We start from the raw sequence: 19,997 nt of genomic DNA, 5'->3' as shown, positions 1-19,997 counted from the left end.
TTTCTACTCCAATCCCCCTGATTCGCGCCCAGTCCGGCCCGTGGCGTGTCTGCGAGTCCACAGGGCTGCAGCCCCCGGGAGTGTGTGTGTGCCCCCGTGTGTGGTGAGCGTGCGTCTCCTTGGCTCCTGGACTTGGCTCTGACCCTTGGTTTCCTCATTTGAAGACAGTGGGGTCCGTGGCTGGTGGAAAGTTTCAGGTAGAACGGCACGGGCGGCGATCTCGCCGTAGCGGCCGGCCGGCGCAGCTGTGAGCACTGCCCACCTGCGTCAGTGTGTCTGCTCGGGACTCCCGGGGCGGCGCACCACCCGGTGGGAGCCCGGCTGCCCCCGAGAGGGCACGGAGAGGCAGCGCCGACCCTCCTCTGTGCAGACCCTCCAGGAGCAGCCCTGGGGGCTAAGAGCAAGTCCTCTGCCTGGCAGACACTCAGCAGGTGCCCGCTGCCCTGGGTGGGAACCGCCCCGGGGACATTCCCCGGTGGTGTCCCCCGCCACACTCAGATGCTGTCCCCTAGAGTCACACTTGCCCACGCTTAGGCTCTGCCAGGCACTGCTCGTGCCCAAGGCTGGGCACCCGGCCTCACGGGCTCTCGCCTTCCCTCTCTCGATCGCTGCAGCCAAGACAGTGACCTCCCCACTCTCATATCCAGCCTGCACCGCAGCAGCCACCTCGTGATGCCCGAGCACCAGAGCCGCTGCGAGTTCCAGGGAGGCGGCGTGGAGATAGGCCTGGGCAGCGCAGGTGAGGAGCCTGGGGGCCAGGACCGGGTGGGGGCCGGGGCTGCAGCAGCTGGGCGGGAGCACTGCCCGGTCTGCCCTCCCAGTGTCTGCTCAGCGGCTCTGGACGCCGCCCCCAGCATCCTTGGCAGGCGGCCAGGGAGGCCAGCAGAGGAGGCGGGAGGTGGCGGGGCCGGCTGTCCCCCGGGGCTCCAAGTGATGGTAATTGTGTTAATCCCGGCCAGCCGGGCAGACGGGGGCGGAGGCGGCGGCTCCACAGTGGCTGCTGCTGGGGTGGGCTTTCAGTGGCCCAGGCTGCTGTCACCCCTGCTCACAGGGGCAGCCGCAGGACGGTCATGGGTACGCAGGCCTCGCAGACGCCCAGAAACGCCTGAGTGCGACAGAGCACCCACCCACCTGGCAGAGCACAGGGGGCCCCTCTGAGGGGCAGCTTGAGGACCTGGGCCCTCCTCGAGGATGTGGCGGCAGGGAGTGGGGACAGTCCAGCTTCAGCGGAGGCCTTGCTGTCCCAGGAGCCCTGGGCGGGAGATGGGCGGCACCCTGTGCCCCCTAGGCCTGCCTGAGCCTAGGAAGGCCCTGTGGGTGGGGGTGGGGGTGGGGGCTGCTTCTGGAGCCCAGTTGGAGGCAGCTGAGCAGGCAGCTGATAAAATCTAATTGCCCCATCGATCGGCGCAGCCCCGGGAGCCCCGCAATGATTGAGATATTCGGAGCCAGTGGGCCCTCCCCTGCTGTCTGCACCCTGCCCCCAGCCACAGGCTGTGCCTGGCCCTCTGCACGCACGGTGGCCCTGTCAGGATGTCCTCGTGCTCAGTCCGTGCTGAGATCACACTTGAAGTGTCACCTGCACCCTGGGGCCAGGTTTCATCAGGGTCGCGACCTCTCCTCAGGGCCGTAGTTCCCCTTGGCCTCCCCGTTGCTCCTGTGGCCCTGGTGTGGGGCCATCGGCCTGTGCTCACCTGGGCCTCCCCAGGGGCCACGTGCCAGTCCGGCCCCACAGCCCTGGCCCCTGAGCAGGAGCAGGAAGGTCAGGAGGACTGAGGACCCAGGTGGGTCCGGGCAGCGCCTTGTGACTGTGTCTACTCCTGGCTGCCCGGCACGTCCCTGTGTGGGGTGACCCTCACCTAGGACGAGTCACCACAGGGCCCCTGTCAGGGCCTGGCTGCAGCCACTGCTCTGGGTTTCCCTAGCGGCCAGCCCCTCTCACCCCCAACAGAAAGGGGAAGGGGGTTCCCAGGGTGGAAAATGGGATGCGGGTTTCCAGGGAGCCCCGGGTTGTTTGCTAACCCTTAAGGGCATATGCAGAGTGGGGGTGGACCGGCCCAGACCTACCCAGGCCTGGCACGAGGGGTCCTCGGGCCCCCCTGCACCGGCCCCCCTGCACCCGGCCCCGAGGCCACCGGGCTGTCAGCGTCCACTGGGACTTCCTCGGGGCCTCACGCTGGTTGTGCCCCCATCCTACCAGCCCCTAAGGTAGGGGTGGGGCAGGCCCGGGCCGAGCCTCAGGCCAGTGGCAGCAAGGTGGCCAAGATCAATAAGTTATTAGCACCATTCTGTCAGCTGTAAAGTGGAGATTGATCGCGCGGCACTTCCCGGGCTGATAAAAATGACAGATTAAGGGAACAAGGAAAAGGAATTAGGCTCCAGAGCTAATGGCAGTGCCCCCTCACTGAGGTGTCATGGTGGCCTTGGGTCACAGAGGGGGCAGCTCCTGCACCCCAACACTGGCGGGCCCAGGAGAGCAGGGCCAAGCTGTTCAGCAGAGCCCAGACCTTGGCACTGGCCTGTCACCGGGGGCCCGGGACTGGGATGGAGTGGCCGGCTCAGGGATGTGGATGAGTGTGGTTGGGACCTGAGACAGAACTTCAAGGAATGGTGGGGCAGGGCTGGCCATGCGTGTGGGGGGCAGGGGTGCTAAGCACAGCGGGTAAGGCTGCCCAGGGCACGCTCAGCAGCTCAGAGCCCACCGGGCAGGTGGGCAGGTGTGTGACATCGGGGGGCAGCGAGAGGTGTGGCCTGGTGGGAGGGCCTGGGGTACTGCGTACAGCAGGTGCCCCATACCTCGGGGGGCCTCAAGGTGGCCTTTGAGGTGACTCTGTTGTCCCCCAGGTGACCTGTTGGGCAAGAGGCTGGGCCGCTCCCCCCATATCAGCACCGATTGCCCCTTGGAGAAGAAGGCTCGAAGCAAGTCCCCCCAAGGTGGGAGCCTACGGGAAGGGGGGACCAGGTCAGGGGACAGGGAGGGCAGGCCAGCCCACCAGCCAGTTCTGAGTGCAGAGGCTGGGCCTGAGGAAGGCATCTGCGGAAGACCCCTCCCCATGTGCCTCCCCCAAAGCAGAGACTCTGTTACTGCCGGAGCTGGGGCCCAGCATGGCCCCGGAGGGTCACTACCGCAGGCTGGTGTCTGCACTGAGTGAGGCCGGCACCTTCGAGGACCCGCAGCATCTCTACCACCTGGGCCTCCCCAGCCATGGTATGTTCCCCCAACCAAGGGCCCACTTGCGTGTGCTGGGCTCCCCCCGAGAAGAAACCCTGGGGCCCGTGGCTGCCGACAGCAAGGCTGGGCTTGGGCGCAGGTCCGTCGGCCCCTCGGCCCCCACAGGCAAGCTCCCGGTGGGTGGGCAGGGACTCAACTCTCTTCCTCCCGCCCTAAGCAGCCCCCACCAAAGGGCCCCCTGTGCCTCCACCCCCACCTTTTCCCACACAGCAGGGCCACCCCCCTGTCACCAGGTGCAGGTACTGTCACTTCACAGGTGAGGACACAGTCTCAGCGTGAGCGGAGTGGGGCTGATGCCCTGCACCTGGGACTGGGCCCTGCAGCCCTCCCACGCCAGCTCCAGGGTGTGACAGGGTCAAGCACCTCCAGGGACCCTGCGGGAGGCCCCAGGGGATGGGGTCAGTCAGCCCTAGAGCACCCGGAAGGCAGGATGAGCAGCAGTTGGGATTGGCCACCAGGACCCCCTTGGCAGTGAGAAGCGCAGCTGGAGGCCCCATCCCTGCCCCACCCTGCCCCTCCCTGCTCCCCACCGGGTGTACCGCTCAGCCGTCTGCACATCCCACCTGTCCCGGAGGCTTGGAAGTCCCACCCACCACCTCAAGGCCACACTTCGGTGCCCCGCCCAGCTGCACCCCGACCTTGCAGGCCCCAGCCCCGTCTGAGGGAGCTTGGTTTTTCTGGTTAGAGGTGGGTGAGGGGGCGCTGGGAAAGGGGGCAGGATTTCCTTCCCTCCTCACACAAGGCACCGTCCCCCAGGGCAGTCAGGCACCGAGAGCCTGAATTATTCACCAAATGTTAATAATTTAAAAATCTTCCTTTTTAATTGCTTTCCTTGCCCTGCCTGGGGCCGGCTCTGCCGGCCTGCGCGGGGGAGGGGGCGCCGGCCGCCGGGGAGCAGCGCCGGGAGCTGGGCTGTCAATCACGGCCCCGCGCCGCCACCCCCGCTGCGGAGCCGACTGTAAATAACCTAGGCCGCTGGCGCGCGCGGGGGCGCGGGGGCCCCGCTGGGATCGATGCAGGCGGCCGCGCCGGCTGGGCTCTGCGGGCTGGCACCCGGCCCGGGCAGGACCCACCTCCGCTTTTCGGGTAATTAATTTATAAACAGGCGGCGGCGGGGGCTTGCACAAATGGGGGACCGCGGGGGGACTCGGAGGCCCGGCCCTGAGCAGGCTGGAGGGAGTCGGATGGGCAGCAGAGCGCATCAGAGCACGGATGGAGTGCGCACCTCCTGCCACCTCGGAGCCTGTCGCCTGGGCAGCCTCCAACCTGGACTCTGGTCTCACTGCCCAGCCCCCTCCCCTCGGGGCTCCCGTAGCCTTAGTCTCCACGCCTTCGGAGCTCTCGACACCAACCTTCACGCACCAGCAGCTGCCCCTGCCTGCTGGGTTTCCCCTCCTTCCCACCGCATGTCGCTCTCACATCGGGATGTCCCTTTCAGATGCTCCTCTGGCCCCCCCTCCTGAGACAGATGGGTGCCTCCCGCCCCCACCCCAGCGTCCTCTAGCTCATTCCCCTCCAGTGATGTGTTCTGTGTCCTTCTGTGTCTATCCCAGCAGACAACCAGCAGCATCAGTGTGAGGGTGGCCTCTTGCTGGTCCTGGGCTTCTTGGTGCCCTTGGCCAGTGCCCTGTGCTTTCCAGGGTGGGGAGAGTCAGAGCCCCGGAGGGAGCCTGGCCTCGGGTCACTGCTGTTGTCTTCTCCCCCCACTCCAGATCTCCTGAGGGTCCGGCAGGAGGTGGCTGCAGCAGCTGCGAGGAGCCCCGGGGGCCTGGAAGCCCACCTGCCCTCATCCACACCAGGTCAACGTCGGAAGCAGGGCCCTGCTCCAGCTGGTGCCCCGTCTTTCTCAGAGAGGTACTGGGGCCTGCCTCTCAGAGAGGCGCCCGCATTCACCACGCTTGCCTCTGGGGTGTGGAGACTCACTGCCTGGTCTCTGCAGGTCAGGCCCACACTCGTCAGCCACTCTGATTTCACACTCCCCACTCCCACCCCAGCCGCACCCTGTGGGCACCAACTGTGCCGGGGCCTGGGCTGGCAGTGCAGAAGAGACTCGAGTCTCCCCCTGGACTGGGGAGAGGCCCAGGAAAATAATCCTGGGGTAGAATGCCTGGAGGCGACTTCCTCTCTGGCTGGAGTGTTAAGGGCGAGATTCCCTTTTCACTGAGCAGCTGTGGGGCCCGCTGAATCCAGGTGCCCCGAGACAACTGAGGGCTTTGCCTCCCGGACAGGTAGGTGAGGGTGGTTGATGCAGAGTAGGGGAGTCCACGGGGAGGGTGGTGTAGAAGGCGCAGAAGGCAAAAGAGGGGAGCGGCCAGAGCTCTGGAGACCGGGAGTCAGAGGCCCCTGCCCCCAGCAGACTCGGGAGAATTTCTGGCGTCATACACCGGCCTGTGGCGGCTGGGAGACCCCAAGAAGGGGCGGGGGCTGGTAGAGCGGCCGAGACTGAGGAGTGAGCGAGTTAGGGGCGGGAAAAGCTGTAACGGCTCTCCGCCTCTGCTGCCGACCGCCACAGCACGCCCCCCCCCTCCGAATAACGCTGCGACCCCCGCCCCAGAGCGCTGTCTGCAGCCGCTTCCCGGATCGCAGCTAATTGCGCCCCGCCCCCGGCCGCGCAGGGTCCGGGGGTAGACGGGGAGGCGGGGGTCCCGGCGCGCCCCGCAGTAATTACCGCTGCAGTCGCCGCCGCCCGCCGGGTCAGCGCCTCCGCGCCGCCGCCGAGATTAATTGGCGCCGCCAGCGGGGACCGGGGGTGGGGAGAGGCGGGCGGGGGCGGCGCTCGACCCGAAGCTGAACGAGCGGCGCTTCGACCGCCCGCGGGGCCGGCAATTAGCTGTGGCGGCCTGAGTGGGGGTTAGGGGTGGGGCGGGCGGCACTCACCACCCTGCTGTCCACAGGGAACTGTCACAGCCGGCCCCCTTGCTGTCGCCCCAGAATGCCCCGCACATCGCCCTGGGCCCCCACCTCAGGCCTCCCTTTCTGGGGGTGCCCTCGGCTCTGTGCCAGACTCCAGGTGAGGAGAGCCCTTTGTGTCCTTGGGAAACTCATGCGTGCGGGGGCCACCCGGGGTCTGCCTGTGTCTGGCTGGTGCCCACGAGTGTTCCCGTAGGACCCGCCCCTGCCAAGGACAGACGGCCCGGGGAGGGGGAGCTTGGGTGGTGTCGGACCGCTGGGCCACTTGGCTTCGTGGTCTCACCCTCCCCACCAGGTTTCGGCTTCCTGCCCTCTGCCCAGGCGGAGATGCTCGCCCGGCAGCAGGAGCTCTTACGGAAGCAGAACCTGGCCCGGTAGGTGACGCGGTGATGGGAGGGGGAGGTGGCGGCACCACCGAGCTGGCTGACCCTCTGTCCCCTGAATGCCCGGTCCAGATTGGAGCTGTCGGCGGAGCTGCTGCGTCACAAGGAACTGGAGGGCGCACCCCGGCCACAGCTGCTGGCGCCGGAGGCCACGCTGCGCCCGCCCAATGGCGCCGAGGAGCCGCAGCGGCGCGGGGCCATGCTGGTGCTGAGGCACAGCTCTGTGCCGGCTCCGGGTCTGCCGCCGCAGGGACCCCCGGGCCCGGGCCCTCCCACCCCGCCCCGGGAGCCCGCCCGCCGAGCCCCTCGAAAGGGGGGCTCCAGCCCTGCCTCAGCCCCACCCAGTGAGCCCAAAGAGATTGCTGGGACTGGGCTCTGGGTTCAAGATGGGTCTGAAGATGAGCCCCCCAAGGACTCAGATGGAGAGGATCCTGAGATGGTGGCTGTTGGAGGCCAGGGCCCCGCCTCTGGTCCAGGCCTGACTGCAGGGGCCAGCTCAGAGGGGAAGGGGCTTCTCTCAGGGTCCATGCTGCCCCCTCCGCTGCCCCTGGGCTTGCCCTACGTCAGCCCCTACTTCCACACAGGTGGGCACCCCCCAGGCTTCAGATCCCTCCGTGGGGGAGGACACCAGGGCCCAACTCCCCCTTGGGCTCTCCAAGGGAAGGAAACCCTGTTAGTGCTGAGCCAACAGCTCTAAAGAGGGCAAAGGTCAGCAGACGGGCGGGAGCCTGGGAAGAGGCCCCCAAGTCCCAGGGATGGTAACACCTGCTCTCAACCAGGAACCACGGGGGGCCTCTTCACGGACGGGGAGGAAGCTGTGGCCCCCGAGGACGTCAGCAAGTGGACAGTGGATGACGTCTGCAGCTTCGTGGGGGGCCTGTCTGGCTGTGGTGAATATGCACCGGTAAGGGGGACACCTGCTCAGCAAGGCCCCCAGCTCCCACCCCCCTCCTGAGGGTGGGGGGCACTGCTGCGTGGCCCCACCCCCACACCAGTGCAAGGCCTTCCACAGAGCGCATGTGCCCAGAAAACTGCACGGGCAGCCCCTCTCGTCTCTGGTCTCTCTGGGCAGCCAGCCCACACCAGCACGACTGGGCCAGGGGACCAACCCCACAGGGTCCTGGGTGGCACAGTTCTGCACAAGGTCCTGACGGGTGCCCACCCCACACCAGGTCTTCCGAGAGCAGGGCATTGATGGGGAGACCCTGCCCCTGCTGACTGAGGAGCACCTCCTCACCACCATGGGGCTGAAGCTGGGGCCCGCTCTCAAAATCCGGGCACAGGTGAGTGCCACAGGGGAGGAGGCGTGTCTCCACAAGGGACAGGCTTCCTGGCTGCAGACGCCCACCCAGGCCCATCTCTCCGCAGGTGGCCAAGCGCCTGGGCAGAGTCTTCTACATGGCCAGCTTCCCTGTGGCTCTGCCGCTGCAGCCACCAACCCTTCGGGCCCCAGAGCGGGAGCCCGCCTCAGGGGAGCAGCCCCCGTCCCCAGCAGTGGCCCCCTCACCCTATGGGGCAGGGCATCCCGCTGCCAGCCGAGCCTCCCCAGAGCCAGAGAGTGGGGCGGTGGCTCTGCTCCCCGGGCCTGTGGATCCCTCCCAGCCCCTGTGCTGAGTTGGGGGTGGGCTGCTCAGGCCCCTGCCCACCAGTGCCAGCTGCTGCCAAGCAAAGGCTCCTCCCCCACAACTTATTTTCCTTTGGTTTTGGAAGCAAAAACACAAGTTTTGAAAGGAAAATACGTGACTTAAGAGGAAAGGAATGTTTCCAAAGAGACTGGGGGTGACGGCTGAGCCCAGTGCAGAATCCGAGTCTGGGCGCCACAGAGAAACCAAAGACGCGCGGCTGCGCAGGCCCCGGCCCGGCTCCCTCTGGACCTGGGGCTGCCGGGAGGGTTGCCGGGACCCTGACCTTAGGCAAGAGGGGCCTGCCGCCCTGGGGGCTGCAGTGGGCAGGCTCCACAGTGCAGGTGTCAGTCCCCAAGGACGCCACTCCAGGGATCAGCACAGCACTTAATACTTTCTGGTATTTTATGTTGTAAAAATAAAGCTCCATCCAGAATCTACTGTTCTCCCCGCTGTATGGGCACTGACCCAGAGCCTCTGGGCAGCTGCAGCCCCTGCAGCCCTGGGCAGTGGCCCTCAGTCCTCCTCCGAGAGCTGTAGGTCCTGCAGCTCATCCTCCGGCCCCTGGGCCAGCAGCCGCCACAGCTCCTGGGGGGCCGGCCCCGCCTCTTTCCCTGGGCCTCCGTCTGCAGGGAGACACAGAGGCTACATAAATTCTGCTTCATCAGGAGGAAGCTGGCCTTGGGGGTTGCTCATCACTAATTAATCAACACTAATTAATTTATCGGTGGTGCTGCTGCTGCTGGCTTCCAGAGCCAGCAGGATGGAGCAGCTGGTCTGGCATTCCCCAGGGAGGAGAGGAGCCTTGGGCCCCAGAGACACAGCACCCTCCCCCCAGGACCCCTCACCCTCTGAGCTGCTGGTCTCTTCTGGGCCACCGCTGCTGCTGCTGCTGTCCTCTTCATCCTCTACCTCCTGCTGAGTTCCAGGGGACTCAGATGCACCTGGGGACCAAGGGGAAGAGCCTGTGGGAGTGGGCCACCAACACTTGTGGGGCGACAGCTGGGCTCATGGCCCCGCCCCCACCCTCGAGTAGAGAGGACTCAGATCAGCCTTGGGGGCGGGGCGTCCAACGTCAAAGCCAGCAAAGTGGCAAACAGGAGCTGAGGTGGGAGTGGGCACCCCTCCTTTGGCTCCTGGAGGTGCAACAGACACCTTCCAGGCCGCCTGCACACCCCCGGGAGCTCGTGCCGAGGTGCGCAGGCCCCCACCTCTCTCTGAGAAGCCTGCAGCTTCATCGTCATCACTGTCCAAGTCAAAGAGGTCCTTGAATTCAACCCTGTCCTCATTCTTCTTGTCCCCCAGCTTCCGCCGCTTTATCTCAGGAAAGTTCAAGTCTTCTAGCTGGAAGGCCCCAGAACAGGAGTAGCAGGTGAGGTTGTGGAGGGAGCCCCAGGCGCGCAGCCGAGGCCACAGCCACGGCCACGGCCACGGGAGCACCACCGGGAAGCACCCTCAGGCCCAGAGACAGGCTCCACCCAAACTCAGTTGGTCCCTCCCCTCCCCCACCCGAAACCCCAGCCATAGGCTGGCCTTCGAGTGCCATCAAAGTCACAGCCACATCCTTCAGGGCAGCCACAGCCCCACCACCAACTACCTCCCCTTGCACATACCCCCTCCCCAGCCCATCTCGACGCTGCAGCCAAGGGGCTGGGTCCTCCTCTCAGATCAACACACTGGGTGTGCCCAGGCCCCGACACCCCCCGCCCCCCGCCAGCCCGCACCCGCTCTTTGCCGCTGATCTCCAACTGGATCTCTCGGTCCCTCAGCTTCCGCCACTGGCTGTAGTACTTAGTGAGCGGAGTCCCCTCCTCTCGGGTCTGCTTCTCCCAGGCATCCTGTGGGGAGAGGGTCAGGGTCACATCCCACCCAGGCGAACCCCAGACCCCAGCCGCACACTGACCAGTGCCCTCTCCACTGACCACCGCTTGCCGGTTGGCCACACTGAAGGAGGCCCTCTGGCGGAGGCTGCAGATGTACTCGGAGTTCTCCTGCACCTTCTCCAGCAGCTGGCGCACCTGCCGGCAGTAGTTGGCCACCTTGCACTCTCGGAGGAAGGACTTCAGCTGCAGGAGGAAGAGGGGCTCAGCCAGCCCCTCACAGGGCCACTGTGCATGAAGCACCAACCCACACCCCAAATGTGCTGATTGGGGCGGGGGAGGGGGACCCACGGAGCCTCAGGGCACGTGCCTGTGGGTTTTTGACTCAGAAGAATCGAGCAGTTGTGGGAACCACGGGACTGCAAAGCCTAAAATGCCACCTGGCTCGTCACCAAAATAACTTGCTGGTCCCCGGGACTTTGAGCCCAGCAACAGGTCTGCGCACACGCACCTGTGTCTGGATGGGCCTGAGCCACAGGCTGCTGGGTGTGAGCAGCCCTCTCTGCACAGGGCCGCGAGGAGACAGGCAGTGCCCCTCCCATGAGGCCCAGGCCTCCCTGAGATGGGGAACACCAAGGCGAAAGCCAATGGACCCCATCAGAGGGGCACAGATGCCCCCCACGCTCGCCTGAAGGAAAACTGAAGCGGCTGAGGCGGCCTGACCTGTGCACGACCCCCAGGACCACCTGGGGAGCACTCACTCAGGACACCGGCTGACCCAGGGCTAGGGTCCTCAGGGAGCCCTCACACGTGGGTCCCCTGGCACAGCCCTGGGGGAGGGCAGCACAGGGCCAGGCACCACCACTGGCTCTCAGGCTGAGACAGGCTGCCTTCCCGTGGCCCCCGGGCGAGTGGGGGCTGAGGCCATGAGGACAGCGCAGTCTGCCTCACCACCGGCCGTGGAGGGCTGTGGGCAGGGCAGGGAGGGGCAGCACACACACACCTGCAGGACGGCGGGCAGGGCCAGCTCAGGGAAGGCGATGCTGTGGGCCTGGCTGTGCAGGTGCTCCAGGGTGAGGTCGTAGAGCTGCTCCACCAGGCCGTCCTGTGCACGGGCGGAGGGCAAGGCGCGAGGACAGGCGCTCAGACCGCTTCCATCACAGGGCGACACGTCAGCTCCCTCCCAGGGCGGGCCCAGAGGTCGGGACCCCACTGCCTCCCTGGAAGCTGTACTCGGGTCACTGGGCCTGGGGCCCTGAGTGTCACCTCCCCGACCCTGGGAGCCCACAAGGGTGCGTGCTGAAACACCGCAGGGTGGCAAGCTCCTCCGGTTCACAAGCGTCTCGCCTCCAGTCACCCTGAATGCCGACCTCAGTGCCCTCTGACATGCTGCCCACCCGGGGCATTCTCTAGGTCCCTGCCTGGAAGCCAGCCTCACCCGGTAAGCCTTCTCCTGCAGGTTGACCTTGGACAGCTTCAGGATCACAGCAAAGTTGATGGGCTTGGAGCTCATGCGCCCCGGCTTCCTGTTGAAGTCGACCTGCTGGAAAACCTGCACCCGCCGGTGGCTGCGTCGGCCCAGGCAGCAGCCCCACACCCCCTGCACTGCCCCCCTCCTGCCCGTCCTTGACGCCCCAGCATGACAGGGGGGTTGGGGGCAATGCAGTGCCAGACCTGCAGCCTCACACACAGCCTGCCCCAAGAGTCTGCCTGTCCAGAGCCCTGGTGCCCCAAGGGAGCCCCTCCTTCCGAGTGGGGCCCTGGCCAACGGGCAGGGCCAGGAGCACTGGCACCCACACTGCCACTGACCCTCCTGAACACTGAGCCACAGAGACACCAGGACGTGCCTGGAGACAAAGAGTCCCTCCTGTATAGGTCCACTGTCACGCACCACCCTCACCCACGCTCACAGCCCCAAGGCCTGGGGCTGCCGGCCCAGGGCTGCACCCCCTGGAGTGACACCCTGAGAGGCACAGGTCTCAGTGGTGGCTCTGCCGTCAGTATTAGCCATGGCCTCTGGGAGGAGGCCTCCCCCCAGTCTGGAGGCGACAGGCAGCCCATGGAGCACAGTGGGTGCCTGGACTCTCAGCCACCCACTTCTCCCCATGACCCTCCAAGGGGGAGATTCATGGTGAATCCCCGAGGGGGATGGGAGTCCGAGGCTGGGGAGGCACCCCTGGGGGAGGCACCGCTGACGGGAGACTCAGAGCTGAGACCAGGTCAGCATGACAGTGATGTCAACAGAGTCCCTGGGACGGCTCAGCCCAAGGGGGGCCCGACCTTCCACACAGGGCTCCTCTCAACCCCCTTTCCCAGGGAAGGAGGGGCCGAAGCCCCCTGGAGGCAGAGAGCTCGACTTCCATCTCTGTGGCCTGTTTGCTCTGGAGAGGGGAGGTCTGCACCCGAGTGACAGGGATGTGCGGGGGCGGCTGTGGAGAGTGGAGGCTCAGTGCAAACGAGACAGAGGAGAGCAGAGGCCGAGGGCAGAGGGGGCAGCAGGCAGAGGTGCCGAGCTGGCCACGGGGGACTTTAGCAGAGCTTGGTGGGGGTCACTCTGCAAACACAAGCCTGTGCCGCCCTGTCTCAGGGTGCTGAGCAAGAAGGCCCCTGGGGCCCCCTCCCTGCCCCCTGTGCTTTGGGGCCACCACAAGGCCCCCCTTCCTCGTGCCTTCCACAGGGCACAGCTCTGAGCTGCCTGGTGGATGGCACAAAGGCACCTCTGCTGGAGGGTGAGTTCCCGAGTCTCCTGGGTTGGGCCTGTCAGTGGGTTTCTGAACTTTGGACCATAGCCCTTCTCCCCACACCCGAGCTACCTGAACGTGAGGACACACAGACGCACACGAGCGTGTACATGGGGACATGCCGAGGGCGGATGCAGCCTCGGACTCAGACCTGGAACTCTGGCCCGGACCTCCCACTCGCCCCTCACCCTGGGCAGATGCCCCAAACCAGCGCCCTCAGGCCCACCTCACAGGGCAGCTTCCTGGTCCTCATGCTGCTCCCACCAACCAACGCGAGCCACCAGCCTGGGCAGCCTGGGCGGCCCCAGCAAGGCCCGCCAGTACCCCACACGTGCAGGCGAGGCTCCCCACCACGCCCGCCGCTCACCTCGAGAACGAAGGGCAGCACGGGGACGAAGGTGCCGGTGCCCTCAGAGAGCAGCGTCAGGGCGCGCACACAGTGAAAGCGCAGCGGGTAGAAGCGTGCAGTGGGGACCAGCCTGGGAGCAGGGGGACGGAGTGAGAGGACCCCGCAGACCGGCCTCACTCTCCCGCTGTCGTCCTCCCTTCTCCATGGGGTCCCGGCCTCAGCAGGGGCCCTCCCTGTCCCCTCTCCTGGGGCCAGAGGCCATGCCTGCCCCCAGGCTCCTGAGAGCAGGGCAAGATGAGGCCCTCAGGACCCGCCTCCTTGCTCAGCCTCGGAGCTCAGGGGACACCCAGCAGCTTTAACCTGGGTTCATTTGTGGGGGGGGGGTCCCTGCTCTCAGGGCTCCCCCGTCAGGGGACAGGGCCGCCCCCTCCTGGCCAACGACTGCCAGGCTGGGTGCGGCTCCCCCACTCCCTGCTGAGACAGCCACAGCCAGGCTCAACACCAGACCGGACCCGACCTGCTCCATCCCGGAGACCACGTGAGGAAAGCCTCGTGCCCTTCACTCCACACCCGCCCCTCCGCCCACCGTCCCAGGGGTTGCACCTGGAACAGAGGTGCCCAGTGGCCCACATCAGCAACCAGAGCCCAGCTGCCCCAGCCAGGGTGCCCTCCCACGTGGGCACGAGACCGTCGCAGCGTCACCATGTCACCAAGGCCCGACCCCAGACTCCCCCGGAGGCCCTGCCACCCGGAAAAGGAGCCCCTCCTAGTCCTTCAACACAGCCTGCTGCAACCTCGTCCCTGAACGACCCGTGTCGCCCTGGCCCTGCCAGCTCTCAGGGCCGCCTGCCTGCTCTGACTCACTTGATGCAGCCGAGGACGACCTGGGCGAGGGGGTAGACCAGGGGCTGGAGAGCGTCACTGGGGCCGACGGTGCTGAGGACACGGCACCACAGCTGCAGGCAGTGCACGAACTGCCAGTTGTACACGGACTGGTGCGTTTCCTGCGCAGAGGGGCCCGGTCAGCCCAGGCTCCCCGAGGGCCCCTCCCAGGCCCCCAGAAAGGACTCTGACCCCACCAAGATGCTGGGCTGTCTCTTCCAGGAGGCCCCAGGCCCTTGGTTCAGGCTCCCAGGCTGCTCGGTGCCCTGCCCGGCCACACACCTTCTTGCGCGTGGTCATGGCGTTGCGCAGGTGGATGGCGAGCTGGCGGATGTAGAGGAAGGCATGCTGGTAGGCAACGCTGGGGTCCAGGGCCAGCAGCTCGGTCAGCGTCCGCTGCATGAAGCTGATGAGGGGCAGGGTGCCGGGTGAGGTGAACTTGCAGTTCCTCACGTAGGTGATGTACATTTGCTGCCGGGAGACAGTCACAGCCGCTTCAGCCCCAGAGCCCCGAGGCCCCACTGCCAGACACCAGGCCTGTCCCCGGGAGCCACTCAGGCCTCTCAGAACCACAGCCTGACTGCATCCGCTGCACGCCAACCCCGGGCCCCCGCTGTGGCTCGGCCTCCACGTGGTGCACCCACCGACCTCTCAGGCAGAGCCTGTGGTCGGAGGGAGGCGAGCTCCAGCACAAACACCTTCCGGAACCAGCAGGGGACCACGGAGGGACTGGGAAGGCCCGGGGGGCCCAGAAGGTCCCACCCAGGTGAGGCCACGCAGTTTGGAGCCAGGCACCAGGGTCCCTGCCCCTTTCCACAGTCCATGTCCTTATCCACTGTGGGGACAGCTGTGTGCTGCAGTCCACGTGGAGCCCACTGGGCCCAAGGGCTCCTGTCACTGTCACCGTGCCCTTCTCAGGGAGGGACCCATGATAAGGGCCTGGGTCTGCCTGCAGTCACAGTCCTGGCAGGGGCTCGGGGCGCATGCTGGCCACAAAGGCGGTCTGCCAGCCCTCAGGCTGAGACGTCCACCCCACCCCCGGAGGACACGCACTGGGACAGCACAAGTGGCAGCCGCCAGCCCACACTACCTTCAGGACAGGGCTCAGGAAGGTGTCTTTCTTGTGCCGGCAGACTCTGACGAGGACCAGGAAGGCCAGCACTCGAAGGGTCTCCTCACCTGTGCTCCACAGGGCTACCATCCGCTGCAGAGAGGAAGAGCTCAAGGCCTGCCGTGGCCTCCCCAAGTCCAGCCAGAGGCTCCCGTGGGCACTGCTGGGAAGCAGCCCCAGCTTGGAGCCTATTCTCACAGGACTGGGCCACGCTGCTGGAGAAAGAGCCCAGCAGGGTGGCGCATCTGAGAGTTGGCCCGTGCACCCAGCCACCCCTCAGGGCGCCCCGCCCACCTTGAGCAGCATGCGGCACTGCTTGGGGAAGGTCAGGAAGTAGGGCACGGAGCTGCCCACGTGCTGGAGAAGGGCTGCCGCCACTGTCGCCTCTGCCACGCAGGCCACCAGCTGGGGAAACCAGAGAGGTCAGCGTGGCCAAACCCCCTCACACCCAGAAACAGAGACGGACTGGACCACTGCACGCGGCCAGGCCCCGGTGACCCAGCAGGCCCTCTCCCACCAGAACCGCACCTGTATGACTGAGCTCAGGTAAGCCTTGACGTCCAGCCGGAGCTTCCCCCACAGCGGGCTACTGGACGGCTGCAGCAACCTGCAGGGCCCACACCCGAGGTTCAGACACCCCCAGCTCGTGCACGCGTGTGCCCCAAGCCATGCTCCGTCCACGCACCCAGAGCACGTGGCCCTGTGAGGAGACCCTCTCAGGAGTGGCCTAGACCGACACCCAAGGCGGAGCAGGTGCCCAGCAGGCCAGAGAGCACGCACAGCTGCGGCAACCCTGGGTCCCCATGTCTCCCCCCGACGTCACTAACTGCCCCTGAAGCCCGTTTTCCCATGGCCCACGTGAGCCTTAAAACAAACAAACAAACAAACAAACAAAGCCTCCACACGCACAGCACAGTTTTATGAAAAAACTCAGACCCTGATGTCTTTTGGAAAATGGAAACACCTAGTATTTGATAGCGACTACCACTTCCAGAAGTTTCACACAGGCGTTACCCCTCAGCAACCACACAGCTCTCAGCACACAGTAGGTGCTCATGTAAAACCTGCTTAAGTGCCCAGGGGGACAAAGGGCAGGGCCACCTGGGGCACCGCTGCCTGCACACAGCCAACCGCACCCCCATCAGTCCAGCCGGACAGGTACCTCCAGGCCGGGGCAGACTCCCCTCCCCGCCGGGTGAGGACAGCAGGGCCCTCGCCTGCACACTTCTTTTTCCTCTGAAAGGCACCTGGGGTGAGTCTGACCCTCCAAGGCCCTTGGTGCCTCCAGGCCGCACAGCTGTGGGGCCCTCCAGGCCCGGTGCAACCCCCGTTCTCCTCCCTCCTACAGCGGGAGGAGAACGGGGAGGAGTTCTCCTCCCTCCTACCGCTCAGCGACCCACCCCTTCGCCTCTTCTGTGGAATGAATGGAAGGTTCTCAAACCCAGGTGGGGGTTCTCAAACTCCACTCTAGTGCCACCAGGGCCCTGCCCAGAGACACACCCAGAAGCTGCAGAGAAAAGCTCAAGAACAGAGGAGACTCATCCACACAAAGAGGAAGAGAGACAGGCAGAACCCTGACCTGGGAAGACAGGGGGCCAAAGTCAAGCGCACAGTCTGCAACCCCTGAAAAACTCAAGGTAAAGAACGTCCCTCCCCAGAAAGACAAGCAAAAAGGGTGAGGCCGCTCCGACTGGCTCTGACAGCCCAGCCTCCCCCAAGAGCCCACAGAGAGCGTGGCTTGTCCCCAGCACACCTCTGGGCCAGGGAGGTCTGGAGGGCAGTGCCAGGTCACACGGCCTGCGCCTTCCCCACTGCAGTGCCACCAGTCCCCAAACACCCCCAGTTCCGCCCCCTCACCTGCTGCTGTCCTTGGGGGCTTTTCCAAAGAGAAGCTTCTGGAGACAGCCAAAGAGATCTCTGACACAGAAGGTGACCAGTGCGTTGAACACTGCAACGAGGGGCCACAGATGCCGCTCTCAGGGCAGGAGGCTAGATCGGGAGACTGTGCCCCAGGTGCCCTGGCCCCAGCTCACCAGCACTGTCTGTGACCTGGAATTTGCTGGCCTCAGCCCCGTCCTGGTCGCCCTGTGTGGTGGCCACAGCTGCCCGGAACGCCTGCACGACCTCGTGGAACAGCTTTGGAGTGAGGCGCTGCTGCAGGGGCGACAGAACCCAGAGCACTGTGGGCACCGCCAGCTGTGCTAGACAGGAGGAGAGGCAGCCAGGGCTCCCAGAGCCCACCCTAGGAGAGGAGGGCACCCCTTGCCAGGTGCCGGGAATAGAGTCGAGTACGGCCCTGGCTGGTGTGGCTCACTGGACTGTGTGCCAGCCTGCGAACCAAACAACCGTGGTTCGATTCCCTGTCTGGGCACATGCCTGGCTTGCAGGTTAGTTCCTAGCAGGGGACGCACGCAAGGCAACCACACATTAATATTTCTCTCCCTCTTGCCTTTCCTTCCCCTCTAAAGGGAAATACAATTAAAAAGCAAATTTAAAAGAGTCAAGTCCTCCTGGGTGGGCATGGAGCCCCACTCAGGGGCCACGGGGGAGGAGCTGAGGGTCCAGGGTGCTCTCTGCCCTGCCCTTCCCACCCCCACAGAAACCATGGGGAGACTCTCTGGAGAAGGCACCTGGCTTGACCACCTAGTAAAGGCGCAGAAGGCATACCCTGCCCACAACAGACTTCAAGGAGCAAAAAGCCGGAGAGAGAGGCTGAGAGCAAAGGAGCAAGAGAGCCCTGACGGCTCCGAGGGACAGAGCGAACGCAGCAGCCCGGGGACCTCCTGGCACAAGGGAGAGCCACGCGAGACTCTTCGTGCCCAACAGGACTCCAGCGCCACTGCGCAGAGGGTCCTCCCATCGGCATGGCCCCAGGCCAGCAAAAGGGGTGAAGGGGGAGAGTGCCCTGCTGCTCATCCTGTGCTGCTTCTCACTTTTGCAGCCTGCTTCCATCTCTCCACCATGGCCAGGGTCACTGGGAGAGAATCCCTCTTCTTCCCCTTCGGTCCTCTGGAAGCCCCATCCTCGTCCTCCTCACCTTCCTCCTCACTCGCTTCCTGCACCAGACACAGAAGGCCAGACCTGAGCAGGAGCGAGAGGCCCGGAGTGTGCCCCAAGCCCCCTGCCCCCGCTCAGCCCTGCCCAGGCCCGCACCTCCAGCGTGTCGGGCAGGGAGTGGAGCTGCTGCTCTTCCTCCACAGAGCTGTCCGAGTCGCTGAAGTCCAGCAGGCTCCGGTCATTCTCCTGCAGGAACCGGTAGAACTCGGGGTCTTTGTCCTTCAGCCGAGAGAGCTGGTCCTTGTGCTCAGACACCTGGCCCTTACGCTGCCTGGGGGGGGGGCAGTCTCAGGCTGGACAGACAGGCAGGGCCACACGGTGGGGGGAGGGGCAGGGCTTGCTGGGCTCCTCTGGGGAGACGAGGGCTTTGCCTCCACAGCTGTACTGCCAGCGAGCTCAGGGCAGGCTTCCGGCAGATCCCTCTCCCCACCAACCCCTGCTCTCTGCACCAGTCTCCCTACACGCCCCAGCACACGTGTCCTGAGCCCAGCGTGGCAACGCTGACCTGGGTCCGCAAACCCTCTCCACCTCAGTGGTGGGGAACGCCACCTCCCCAGACCTCAGGTGGGAGGTCAGCGTGTCAGCCTCTCACCCCCAGGGTGCGATGCCCTGGGCTCTCACCAGCAGTGTCCTCGAAACGCCGCCCGCCTCCTCTCAAACCAGCACCATCTCTCCGTTGTGATGGTCCCTTCCTACCCCCATGGTTGTTGCCCCTAACCCACTCCTAACACAGCTACCCAAACAACCCTCACATTACTCCGTCACCACTCTCGCTTTGCTGCTCAAAACCCTTCAGCGACTTCCCATTTTACAAGGACACCCTTTCCTCTAAATCCTCCCCAGAAAGCATTTTTTGAGAGAGAGAGAAGGCAGGGAAGAGCCATCAATGCTAAAGAGACAGGTCGATCGGCTGGCTGTCTCCCGCACACACCCGCAGGGGGGACTGAACCCACAGCCTGGACAGTGCCCTGACCAGGCCTTTCAGTTGGTTACCTAACCACACTCACCCAACCGGGCCGCACGGGCCACATTATGAACCATCACCTCTCTAGGTCCCCCCGCCCTGGCTGCTATTACCCCTCCTGCCAGACCACACTCACCTCTGCGTCAGGCCTGGTCCCTTCTCAGGGCCGAAGCTGTTCCCGCTCCCTCAACCGCCAGAACACTTCCCTGTGGTCTGCACGGCTTACTGCCTCAGGTCTTTGCTCCACGTTCACCTCCTTGAAGGACCAACCTTCCCCACTTCTCTTAACACAGCAACGGACACCCTGGCTACGCAGTTTTCCCTCCTGTGCACAGCACCTGCACCTCCTGACTTACCCGAGGCTCCGTGCGCTCCCCAGAACACAAAGGAACCTTTGCACCATCCCCGCGCACGGTCCCCTCCTAAAACCAGGCTCGGCCCAGAGCAGCCGCTCAGGAAGCATCAGATGAAAGGACCAACCAGCACGAGGCTCCGGGCCGGGCGACGAAGGGGGTTTTGCTTCCACACACACATAGGACACGCGCCTCTCACCTGGCCGAGGGGCTTCCGCCCGGCCCACCCGGGATCCGGGAGGCTCCGCGCGCCACCCGCACCTCGGCTTCTGCGGCTTCTTCGGGCTCCGACTCAGACTCCGAATCAAAGCCCGAGGCCAGGAACTCATCCACCGTCAGCTCCGCCAGGCGCCTGCAGGTCACGACACCGGAGTCATGACTCCCCACCAACCTGGGGTGCCCCAGCCCCGCTGCCCAGGCGCACGAGACACCCCTGCGGAAACAGGAACCGCGAGGAGTCCGAACCGGTCCCCAGCCCCTCAACGTACCGCTTGCGGCCCCTGCCCGCTGCCATGACCGCTAGGCCGCTTAGCCTCCGCGTGAGCCCCACTTCCGGTCCCACGATGCCCTGCGCCT

General features: G+C 65.5%; 2 protein-coding genes across 6 annotated transcripts in view; one reads left to right on the top strand and one right to left on the bottom strand.

Moving 5' to 3' along the window:
- Positions 1-8,584, top strand: part of SAMD11 (sterile alpha motif domain containing 11) — an 18,012-nt gene extending 9,428 nt beyond the window's left edge. Inside the window, exons 5-14 of one of the 4 annotated variants that reach the window (XM_037146853.2) lie at positions 648-739; positions 2,842-2,931; positions 3,068-3,205; positions 4,942-5,083; positions 6,124-6,239; positions 6,435-6,513; positions 6,595-7,106; positions 7,302-7,426; positions 7,695-7,805; positions 7,891-8,584. In XM_037146853.2, coding sequence (XP_037002748.2) covers positions 648-739; positions 2,842-2,931; positions 3,068-3,205; positions 4,942-5,083; positions 6,124-6,239; positions 6,435-6,513; positions 6,595-7,106; positions 7,302-7,426; positions 7,695-7,805; positions 7,891-8,136 — 1,651 coding nt within the window. In that variant the 3' untranslated portion in view covers positions 8,137-8,584. Of the gene's footprint in view, positions 1-614; positions 740-2,841; positions 2,932-3,067; positions 3,206-4,941; positions 5,084-6,123; positions 6,240-6,434; positions 6,514-6,594; positions 7,107-7,301; positions 7,427-7,694; positions 7,806-7,890 lie in introns of all 4 variants that reach the window. The other 3 variants (XM_037146855.2, XM_037146851.2, XM_037146852.2) reach the window with 3 other exon arrangements.
- NOC2L (NOC2 like nucleolar associated transcriptional repressor) lies at positions 8,532-19,997 on the bottom strand. 2 transcript variants are annotated; one of them, XM_037146856.2, is made up of 19 exons: positions 19,910-19,997; positions 19,621-19,773; positions 18,201-18,375; positions 17,981-18,103; positions 17,081-17,201; positions 16,905-16,995; positions 15,576-15,654; positions 15,342-15,452; positions 15,027-15,140; positions 14,219-14,407; positions 13,919-14,058; positions 13,073-13,184; positions 11,403-11,516; positions 10,968-11,069; positions 10,067-10,210; positions 9,869-9,982; positions 9,356-9,488; positions 8,993-9,088; positions 8,532-8,770 (listed from the first exon to the last, which is right to left on the bottom strand). In XM_037146856.2, exons 1-19 carry the CDS (start codon positions 19,933-19,935, stop codon positions 8,661-8,663), a joined length of 2,247 nt encoding a protein of 748 aa, XP_037002751.2. In that variant the 5' UTR covers positions 19,936-19,997; the 3' UTR covers positions 8,532-8,660. The 2 variants fall into 2 exon arrangements, with proteins under 2 accessions (XP_037002751.2, XP_053516600.1); XM_053660625.1 differs by having other exon boundaries at positions 17,081-17,198.

This window comes from Artibeus jamaicensis, unplaced genomic scaffold (assembly GCF_021234435.1).
Source record: "Artibeus jamaicensis isolate MK-2021 breed Jamaican fruit bat unplaced genomic scaffold, CSHL_Jam_final scaffold_847, whole genome shotgun sequence".
NCBI classification, from domain to species: Eukaryota; Metazoa; Chordata; class Mammalia; order Chiroptera; family Phyllostomidae; genus Artibeus; species Artibeus jamaicensis.
The sequence above is the reverse complement of the archived record's forward strand: the minus strand, read 5'-3'. Positions and strand labels throughout refer to the sequence as shown.